The sequence below is a fragment of the Pocillopora damicornis genome, chromosome 7 (genome assembly GCF_964200805.1).
Source record: "Pocillopora damicornis chromosome 7, jaPocDami1.2, whole genome shotgun sequence".
Taxonomy (NCBI): Eukaryota; Metazoa; Cnidaria; class Anthozoa; order Scleractinia; family Pocilloporidae; genus Pocillopora; species Pocillopora damicornis.
The window spans coordinates 22,461,337-22,472,630 of record NC_142676.1 but is presented as its reverse complement, the minus strand read 5'-3'; the positions used below and the strand labels follow the sequence as shown (position 1 = coordinate 22,472,630).

The 11,294-nt window shown below is 35.5% G+C and overlaps 1 protein-coding gene across 1 annotated transcript; it reads right to left on the bottom strand.

Annotated features, from left to right (window-relative positions):
- Positions 1 to 1,596: 1,596 nt before the first annotated feature.
- Positions 1,597 to 11,292, bottom strand: LOC113672078 (axin interactor, dorsalization-associated protein). Its single transcript, XM_089212744.1, has 10 exons — positions 11,087 to 11,292; positions 9,510 to 9,573; positions 8,716 to 8,778; positions 7,993 to 8,041; positions 7,355 to 7,421; positions 6,602 to 6,660; positions 5,897 to 6,028; positions 5,455 to 5,577; positions 4,475 to 4,592; positions 1,597 to 3,832 (listed from the first exon to the last, which is right to left on the bottom strand). The coding sequence occupies exons 1-10, from the start codon at positions 11,191 to 11,193 to the stop codon at positions 3,736 to 3,738; spliced, it is 879 nt and encodes a 292-aa protein (XP_089068870.1). The 5' UTR covers positions 11,194 to 11,292; the 3' UTR covers positions 1,597 to 3,735.
- Positions 11,293 to 11,294: the final 2 nt, after the last annotated feature.

Genomic DNA, 11,294 nt, shown 5'->3' with positions numbered 1-11,294 from the left:
AACATTAGCAACCGAACATTTTCAGCTGACAAATAAGCCACAAAGTAATATGTTTTCATCTTAAATGTGAAGCTCTTAAACACCATCTCCTCACTCCAACTACTTACAAAAACTCTTACATATTTTCTGAATCTTAAATACCTCAAGATTAAGAAATCAACCTATCGATATGATTGAAAATTCCAAATTTCGCAGAAGATAACGAATGACAAATTTATCCACCATATTGCTTGCGTGATGTCATACTGGTAGTTGTGATTTGACCAATATTAACCTCGGAGACGCCCCCTCCTTCCTGGTTTTAACATAGAGGGCTGTAATTCTCGTATGATAGTCGCCATCGCTAGTTGTGTTTGGGTTTGTTCTTGACTTTGCTTAGAGTCCTCAACGGAAAGTTTTGTTTAGTTATCGAAGATTGGTTGTTGTTAGGTACTTTGTTGTTCATTTCGAATGTCTTGTGAGATTGTTTTGGTGAGCGTCCTACAAATATGTTTACTCTGCCAAGGCCAGTTGTCCCATGAACCCACCCATGCCTACCGATAGGGTATTTCAGAGCGCGCACTTAGGGCTAAATTTGTCGAAGAGAGACAGAGTCTCAGAGAGTGAAATAAAGCTCCTGAACAGACTCTTATTGCCTCCGTTTACGCGAGTTGCTCAAAATAGATAACCAAAACAATCCAACACTCTGTTGGCGATGATTGAGCCCCTCCCCCCCCCCCCCCTCCACCGCTCTACCTGAGCCTTATGATCCCCCCAAAATCCTCTGACCCCGAAATCTCTTCGTCCTTATCTTGACTAAGTCATCTGCCATCCCCACAAAAACCTCCTAGGAATTCATGGCATCTTCATGGTCTCATGATTCACTTTCTCTCAATTTTTCTCAAATGATATTTTATGTCGTCATGGTAAAGCTAAAGGGACTACTTGAAACAAAAGATGTGCATACAGGTAATTGGGAAGAGATTTTAAAGCATCTTATTACACGTAATTGACTTCGATACTGACGCTGGTGACCTTAGCAATTTTTTGCCTTTGTTAACCTGTAAATTAATAAATATCTTTCGTGGAAAGTTTTATGCAAAGATGCTTAATATTCTTTTATCTTGAATTGAAACAGCAATCAACGTATCTCCTCAAACCCTAAAAAAGTAATGCCTTTACTGAGATATTCAATTTGTTAACAATTAACGAAAAAACGGTTACTCGATTTTGTCGTGATGAAAATCTAGGGCTAACAAGATTGCGTTACTGCTGGTTATAAAATTTTAAAACCTCATGTGGACGTTTCGTGGCTTTTAATGGTTGAAAAGGGAAATTGCAATGTTCCTCGGTAGACCTTTCTGATCAATTTGATACGATTGAAGAAAGTTTTCACAATGGAATCTCTTTCAGATAGAAGCCAAACGATAAGACTCTTGGATAAAAAACAATTTTGCCTAAAGTCCTGACTAACACCCCAAGAACTCAGTCTCTGTCATTTTGGTCCTGTCCTTCAGTGATTGACAAACATATAATGTTATCAGAGGACGAGAAATGAATTAGTTGCAGGCGTAAGCTAAATGAAAAGTTTAATAAACAGAATGACCAGTCTAGGAGTGATTCTCACTTTCTAACCTTTATTTTTCAATCGAGTGCTTTTTGATTGCGTGTCGTTAAAGCAAAACAAAAGGAATCACAACAATCAATCAGAGGAAAGAAAAAGATCTTTACAAGCAGATGCGAACTCGAGGTAAAAACAACCAAACTGCCTAAAGCGCAGGAAAACGCGGGCGACCAAGTCATGATTGGTGTTACTTTTACATCTAATTGGTTGAGAAAGTGACACGAGCTTTCTGGACCAATCACAGAACGAAGTAGAGTTAAACCGATGCAATCTTGGATTACTTTCGACTCTCTATTGAAAATTTCTCTAAAAATAACGATAAAAACCCTAATTATGATCTACGATGAAACGAGCTCTTCCAACAAATAAACTTTCCTAACTAAATACATCGACATCTACAATTATAGATTTCAACTGCAATTTTTAAAATAAATCGATCTACTAAATAGTTTCTAAATCTAAGTTACGTTTAAGATAATAAGGAAATATAAGTGATTTTCACCGTTTTTCTCTGACATTCACTACCAAATAAATTGCCCCTAAAATGCTAAAAAGATAAGGAAGAACTGAATTAAAACATTTCCTTTTCTAATGTCGAACAAGACGTTTCTTCCTAAACTAAAGAGGCGTACATTACCTGATTAATTTTTTTTTTTATGTGAAAAGTGGCAAAAATTCTTCTTTCGCTAAAAAACAGAGTAGCACCATGGTCTTAAAATTAAACAAAATGTTCTTTCGACTGTTATGATATTAGCTACTAGTTACAGTCAAATGAAGAACTTGCGCTATATATATTTTTTCTCATATAACTAATTCACATTGAGGTACCAGCCTGTGAGAAGCAAAGGATTTGTTTTGTCAATTTCTAGCTTATAATATGTTCCACTTGCTCAGCACATCAGTATCTTATGAAACTTATAATTATAATTTTGACATTCTAGGTCTAAGGAGAAATGAATATTAAACCCTCTTCTCTAATAATTCATAATCCTTATGGAATTCGCTGTTTTCAAACTAAGTTTGCCTTTTATCTCGCAGAGTTTGATAAAAGGGAAAATTCAATTCTTCTGGGCCCAGCTGTTCGAAGGCCGATAAGCTCTAGCTCAAGGTTAAATTTTAATCTAGGTTTCTTTATTCCTTTATTCAAAAGCCTTTTTGGGATAATTTTCTGTGTTCTTTGAAGAGCATCAAATTCGGCTGAATTTCTTTTAAAGCTTCCAGATCTGGTAAGCAAATTGGTAAGCAATTTCCAATACAAGGAATATTTTAAATCCCCCATCGATAGATACTTGAAACAAATATCAATTTTTGCTTCAGTAGCTCACAGCCACTTTGAAAATAATTCTCTGCGAAAATGCGTTATAAATGAAAGGAAAAAAACCCAACTCACACTTTGTAATAAAAAATAACTTGATTCCTTCCCCTTGTAAAAACTCTTGGATAGTTTTGGTTAGCATCAGGATTGCGCTTAAAAATATTAATAGTATATGTGTATGATTCATTAGAAAGGTATTGCATCTTTTGACTCCTTGCTCGTGTTTTAGCGAAAGAAAGAAATCATCTTTGTGTTGCCTACGAGCAGGTCGTCATTGTTAGGGCTTTGGCACAAGCGTTCGTCACCCGTTTGAGGCCCAGAGTAAGGCGAGAAGTCGGCAAGAGGTCTGGTACGAGGTATTATGAGTGCCAGACCCCTTGCAGACTCCTCCCTGGCTCGCTTTTCTCAACGCTTCAATACTTCACGCGGGCAAAAAAATGCTTGTGCTTAAGCGCCAATAAATATATTTGATTAGACGTTTTGGTGTGTAGTATCACAGAGTATTTTACGAGTTATGCCGTATTTTATCGAGCCCGTAGGGCGAGTTAAATCACAAACCACGAGTAACGATACTCAGCGATACAACACACCAAAACGCCTAATAAGTTATTTATTACTCAACTGCTTTTTGTTCTGCCAAGTTTTTCTGCTCATTTCTTATATGGCGGGAAAAGCAAAGTGAATAGAGAAGCGTCTTTTTACAGTACAAAATAACCAACTGTCCAAATGACCGTACAATATCGCAAGATATTTGTACTTTACTTTGTGCTATTGGATAATAATAAGGGCTTACTCGCATGCTATCTATTGTCTGATATCAGTCATCAAGGACATTGAGTGTTAGGTGAAGATATAGCGGTTTTTGTGTATATAGATTTAACCTCTTGCGATTAAAATCCGTTGGTTTCTGATAGCTGAAAAAAAAAAAAGGAACCCTGCAGTTTAAGACCGTAAAAAAGCAGTATCAGGATAACAATAACAGCAGACGGACACACAACATTTAGACAGACAGACATTAAGATAGTCAGAAAGTCAATCAAATAAACATGGCGAAAATCAGTTGGTCAGAAAGATAGACATTCAGATAAAGAGGAAATCATTGACCGTCAGGTAGTCAGAAAGTCAGAGGGACAAGGCAGTCAGACAGACAAGCTGACAGGCAGACAGACTGACAGACAGACAGTTACACAGTCAATAAAAGGTAAGCGCAGGGTTTTCAATGAAAGCCAGTTACCCTCGATCTACCGCCGCCTTAATCAGACCTCTCACCGCTCTCGTGTTTGAGTTTTGCTGTACGCCCACTTTTCCGGGCTCAGGCGCCTCTTCAGGCACCGTCGGCAGCCACTTATGGCAAACGCTATTGAAATCCCTGTCAGTGTCCAGTCCAAGAACATAAGACAGTATTCCGGAATTAGGCTCTGACCCAGAATCTTTTAATACGACCTCAAGGCCACCGCTTATGTCTGTACAAACACTTTAGTCAACTTTGATTGCTAAGATTGCTTATACCATGAAAGCGTCCCTGATGCAGTTAACAAATAGTCGTATTTACTTACAGTTCGATACAGGCAGGACCAGGTTTAAACTCGTCCTGTTCCATGAAAGCAAAGCACCTTGTGCTCACAATATCCTTTTTCGGTTTGTAATGTTTAAACTCGAAGAATATTGCGGTACCTGTATTGTGAAAACAACGAGGAGTCTTAACACGTTTTAACTGCCCAGTAACTAACAAGTGATTCTCTGTTCTGGTCACTGTACATTTTAACTTGAAAATTTTTTAGGAGAATTATGGCTTTATTAAGGCCTATTTACACGGCACGACTTTGTCGCATGCGACAAGCTTACGACAGGCCTACGACATGACTTAAGAGTCGTAAGCGAGTTGTAGGTTTGATTTACACGAAGCAATTAGTGTCGTAAGCTTGTCGTAAGCTTGTCGCATGCGACAAAGTCGTACCGTGTAAATAGGCCCTTAGAAGGTAACATCTTCCTCCTGAGAACTTTGTTTTATCACCTGCTCGATTGACATGGCAAGGAGAAGTTTTACATTATTTTTTAACTTCCAGGAAGTTAGAACAGATAAGGCTGGATTTGTCAGAATAAATCACACATGTACAGAGTGAGAACCATGTAAGACAAATTGAAGGGATGTACGGAAAAAGCTCCTTATTGTGACTTCTGATTGACTACACCATTTTCCTTTCAAATTTTCCTGTGTTCCCTTGTGAAACAGTGGGGAGAAGAAGATGCTGCATCACAGCCTTTTTTCTGTGTTCCCTTTCAATACTGACCATTCAAAAAAAAAAGTTTGGTCAGAACAGAGCTTTTAATTTCAAATCAACAAACTATACTGGCTTGGTACTCAGTGAATTTGTTAGAAATGAATCAAACTTCCTCTTCTGAAATCTTATTTAGCTGTGATTGGTGGAATTCTCTCCTTTTCTTTTAAGAGTTCTCCCTTTGACAATGTTTTTTTTTTGACAAAGAGCCCAACAGACACATGGAATTCCAAAATAAAAAATACAACAACTCTAACCTCTTGGAAGTTTCTCTATAGGCTTTTGAATTTCTACATCAGTATCAAAGTTGATAAACTTTCCATTAACTCTGTTTGAAGTGGGTGTATCTTGAGCTGGGGTTACATTCACACCATTGGCATCTGTAGAGAGAAAACACTCAATAGTTCAATATAAATTTGCTGCAGTTATTTCAACAGTTAGCTCTTTACACCCTAAATATCAGTATGCATATTCTCCATACTGTTCTCCTTACATTTCCTAAGGTGCTGGTAAGGAGAATGTACCTAACAATCAAGAACTTCTTTTGTTGGTGATCATTTCGTTTATTCTTGTGACCCTATGTGTGTTTTAGGGATGAAATTGAGAGGAGAAATTACATGCTCATGGTGACTCTTAGGGGTTAAAGGAATTAGTTAACATCCCCTCCACCTTGGCATTATAATAATCATTGATCGTTACCTTTCACAGAAACAGTAAAAAATGGATTAATGTACACATGGGCATCCTTCAGTCCAATCTGGTTGATTCTTACAACAAGTCGATGATATCCTTCTTCGAATGGGATACGCGGCAACAAAGACCCTCCTTCGGCTTAAAAAACAAGAAAAAAGATGAACATCATTATATGACAGAGCAAAAATACAACAAAAATGAACAAATGTATGACATATGTGAGATTAATATCTGAAAAAGGGTTGTGGTTGTTTAACATGCTAAATACATGACCAGATTATTTCAACTGAGTACTGTTACTGATAGTTCTCTTCTGTAAGTTTCTAGAACTCTTTCATAAATGGTGTGCCACACTGCTGTTTTTATTGCATTTCTGTAAACTAGCCTTTTCAATCAGTTGGTATAAGCATGTTTAAAAACAATTGCAATATCAGGAATTTTCATTCAATCAAAAGCACCATTAATTTTCAAGGGCATAGAAGAGTATTAATCATGCCCAACTCTAATTTTGAGGTAACTATCGCCCTATCTGAAAATGGGATCCTGGGCAGTATAAGTAATCTGTGTCACACACTGAACTGTATGATTACTGATAGTAAAAGACACCAGACATAGTGATATTCTATGCCAGAGTACGCTGGTGTTAGTAATAACTTGAATGCCTATAAGATCTTAAAGTGTGTTCATGCATTAAAAAAGGAAAGAACTCACCAACTGAAGAAACATGCTCAGTTCCATTTTCATCTCCATATTCTGTTACATCAGTATCACTAACAAAATTTATAAAAATATCATCTACTCAATAATAATTAAATGAACAATTAAATAGGTAGGAATTTGCATTTTCAGTCAGCTTTTAAAAATTTTTGGGGCTAATACAGAAAAGAAAAAAAAGTTGTAGGCTTTCCATCCTTCAGATAGCAGTAATATTTGAGAGACAAGTTGCATCAGAAACCAAAAAATGACCCTGAATGAAGAAAGAACCAAGGAAAGGTTCAACTTGCCAATGATCTGGGCAGGACCCATCAAGTCACATGTCACTGAAGACCTGATCAATTTGGTGATCTTTATTTTAGAAGAGGCAAAAGTTTAATTGGCCATTTTGCAGTAATGCATTTAGTTGCCAAGCCTTCGATTTGGAGTGAGGCTGAAAGCGACCTTGTTGTGATAGAGACCAGTATCTAATTAGCCTGATAACAAAGTAATTTACAAAGCAGCAATGTTTGTATCATAACAAGGTCACCCTTAGCCTCACTCCTGTTCAAAGGCTTGGCAACCAAGCATGCAACTCCAAAATGGACTATAAAAAATTTCCTTCCTGTATGTGTGGTGCCAAAAATTTGATGAGCTAACCCAGATCATCTATTCAATCAGCTTGAAATTTTTAATTTTATTTCTTGCTGACCCCACCAGTTATAAAAATAACAACCTAAAACTTACTTATTGATCTAAATTATGACTAACCTTGTTTTAGGCTCTTCGATCCTGACTGGAAAAGGACCATTCCAACCTACATTTAAGTTTCTCAACACTGTGCAAAAAGAGTTGATAATGGTAATCTGCAGTTAAAACTGTTGTAAAATGAGAATTATTTTAAAAAGACAAACCAGTTAATAGAAATATTGTGATGAAGCTGGCTTAGGAATAGCTAGGAATATCATTGGGACAATTTTTGTTGCGCTGAAAGTTGAGAGGTTGTTATAAGAATATTGGAGGGCACTTAATCATTACACCACTGTCTCCCTCAAAGAGGTTGTATCAATTGTTTCTAAATATAAATATGTCTGGAGTTATCAGGTACTGGCCATTACAAGCCATTTTACAGTTGTTTATGTTAGTTGCTGAGCCTTTGATTTAAAGTGAGGCTGAAGGTGACCTTGTTGTGATAGAGACCAGTATCTAGTTAGCAACTGATAACAAAGTAATTTACATTAATTTAAAAAGCAGCAATATATGTATCATAACAAGGTCACCCTTAGCCTCACTCCTGTTTGAAGGCTAATGGCAACCTAGCACTCAACTGTAAAATGGATTATTGAAACATATACTGTACAATTATGCAGGGAGCAATGACAGCATAGTAACAAACAATGCACACTCACCTTCACCAACTTTCTTGATATCATCAAATGAGATCTCATCATCTCTAGCCTTTTTGTAAATCAAGATAAAAAGTAATAATAGACAATTGAGAAGATGAACTTTAAACATTTCAAGACTACGTTAATTATTGATTAAAATTAACCGGTTGATTTACTTTCAAATTTTAGTGTATATGATAATCATTAAATTTTCAACTCTGGTTATTGAATTTCTAATGCTCTGATTGGCTCATTTAACTCCAGCAAAATGGAACTCATATACCCAATCACCTTACATAGAAACTAATACACACAAGTATTTCTTAATCTTAACATTAAAACAAATTCATTAAGCTCCCATAGCTAGTGTTCACAATAAAACGATTATTCTATTCATGCTTGTTGGACACAAGATTTACTATTCACCATTTAATATCCAACAGCGCTCATGGAATAATTGTTAAGTATTAAGCTTATTATAGTAAATGTGTTTCAAAGGTATGGTGCCAAGGTTATGCTAAATTGATGCACTATTGATGAGCAATCTCCTTCCTAAATAATAGAAACTGACAGAGGGTGTCTGATAAAACTGATGCACAAAATTGCACACTCTCTTCTCAATAACCATATACAGTATAATTAACAGAACTCACGGTCTAAATGAATTTCACCTTTTTTTTTTCATCATGCAAGAAAAAAACCTCATAATATTATCAAACCAAACATGATCACAGTCAAATTCACCTGAGTGGATAGTAATATTTTGCTTCTCTTCTCAAAACAGGCTGACATTTTAAGCATCAGTTTCTATAGAACAAACATTACATTTAATTTGTTATCAATAAAATTAAAGTAAAAATCATGTAAATGGCTATATCTATCTTTAATTCTTGAGCAGTAAATGGAGCAAATGGACCAAATCTACTTGGCCCTCAATCTGCAAATGTTATTTTTCTGCAATGGTCAAACCCTTTCAAGTGTTTACATTCATTTGAAAGCACTGGAGTGTGTCTAATAAAGGGAGTACGTTTCTAAAGAAACTGCTGGATCAGAGTGAGAATGTTCAGGGTAATTTGGTGTAATATCAACTGAGTTGATAATGTAAATCAGCCAACATAAAGAATTTTAAAAAGCTGACATTTTGAACATTGGATGAAGGGCTCTGATGAAGGGCTAACGCTTGAAATGTCAGTTTTTAAACTCTTTACTGTAGCCAATTTACATTTTTATCAAATAAACTCAGTTAATAGAACCAAATTAGACTGAATACTCTCACACTAATGCAGCACTACATTTTCCTTAGAAACTTACCCCTTTTACTTGTGTGTCTAATGAATAGATAGCCAAAAGAATCTCTCTACTTAATGAATGTATGAACTACATTAAATATTACTTAGTGGCATACGCAACTCAGTGTTTTGGCAATATGGCAAGTCAGGGGTGTGTCTGTTTCAAGATTGATTTGGTCAATTAATATATTTTACTTCAGACATTGATTTATACACAATAATGAAAGTTTTAACTCTGTCTCCACAAACCTTCTGTTCCTCTTGAAACATCTTGTTTCCCAGAGTACAATGTTTTTTCAAGTCTCTAGCGAGTCTAGACAAAACAACTTTCTTTATTAATCAGTGGTCATCTACAAGAATTTCTTTAAGGAAGGTTAAAGAGAGAGAAAGGCAAAAAGAATCAGATTCGAAAATTCTAAATAAGCTCATTAGTCAATATTGTGGGCAGATTATCAAGAAAAATTTTAATCCTTCAACTCTCAGAGTTGATTGACAAGTAACTTGATTGACAAGTAACAGTGTTCTTCTTTTCAGGCGGTAACCAACAAAATTTACTGCCTGTAATATCTCTTATTACCATTTAAAATTGCTTGGAATTCTTGGAAATTCAACAGGTAAAGGGATTCCTTTAATGGTTTGAAAATTTATTTTATCTGTCATGCTTAAAATAAGGGAGAACACTGTTCTCCCTGTAATAAATTCCATATATTACTCAGCAAACAGGTAATGACAATACTCAAACTTATCAGCTAGATGCTAATTCTTGATCTAATATTAAAATCTTGTAACTAACTTACAAGGAAATCTGTAACAGTTAGAGGGGAGAATTAATAATCAGATCTTGGGAATTAAAGGGTTAATTTAATGAATGTCCACAAAATTATCATTTTTATCAAAAATTAATAGATAGCTATATCATATATATATACAGATTTAACAGTACATAGTCAGTGGCTAGTCATTTTAAATTCTCCCCAAGTGTAAAAAACAAAAAAAAATTAAAATTGTGAAAATTAAATATTAGGTGACATAGATTTGTATATGACTTAGGCAAGCCTGTCAGGCCATGCAAAAAAATTAATTAAAAATGACAAAAGAGAATGTTTACAAAGTATTTCAAGAGAAAGACAATTGAAATTTATTTATAACAAAAATTCACCTGCTAGAGCAGTAAAATATGATTAAACTGGAGCAGAGCTTATTGCTTAAAATGAAACACTTACGTTTAATATACATATTATATATCCAAATTTGAACATTCTAAACATTTATCACCCTGAACATATCTAAGAACGATTATTTCTACACAGACTCGCGCTGTTGCTACCGTATTTCTTTCGACAAGTTTATGTTAAACCATTCCTAGATAGCTGTTACCAATCTCCACAAGCTTATCATAATACACAGTCTAGGTTTTTTTTTTAGTCGTGAAAAATATACACACAGTAAACTATGATCATCTTCTCTTGGGAAATTTCTTGGGTAGTTTCAACCATTTATACTGACAATGGTTAAAAAAAGACTAAACCAGAATCTTAACTAAAAAATTAAATATGTTTTCTGGAAAAATTAAGCCACTTTCAAATTCTGAGGGCTTAAATTTATTCCGCAAACAAGAATCGAAACAGTACCGTTTCATGCAACACTAAATGACCTTGAATATTCTACCTACTCAGGCCAAAATCCACTAACGAAGCTAGCCATAAAGTAGCTTAGATAGGCGTCGTTTCTTCCTATGAGATCGCAGTGAATTACGGAGCAAAATGTGTGTACTGCATATAAAAGAGGAAAGCAAATAAAACAGACATATCGTTCTTATGTGGTACCTTGAATACTCCTCGGCGGCTTCCACCAGCTGGCCCCAAGAATCAAAATCTTTTCCTTTCTCAAAAGAGACATACCACTGGTTTATTGTTCTGGACTTTTCAGTCATACTTTCGTCTAGGTAGTTTGCAGATCCATTTTTTTGCAGGTGATTTTCAGATATTGGCCATCAAGCGCAAGAGACTGTCAGCAAATGTACATGATTCGTTA

What these genes read in the sequence shown, in the direction of transcription:
- LOC113672078 (XM_089212744.1), bottom strand. Translation starts at nt 11,193, where the DNA reads ATGACTGAAAAGTCCAGAACAATAAACCAGTGGTATGTCTCTTTTGAG. An exon ending in TTTTACTGTTTCTGTGAAAG is followed by an intron (nt 5,578 to 5,896) that starts GTAACGATCAAT and finishes TTCTCTCTACAG; the next exon opens with ATGCCAATGGTGTGAATGTA. An exon ending in GGTCCTGCCTGTATCGAACT is followed by an intron (nt 3,833 to 4,474) that starts GTAAGTAAATAC and finishes TTTTTTTTTCAG; the next exon opens with CTATCAGAAACCAACGGATT.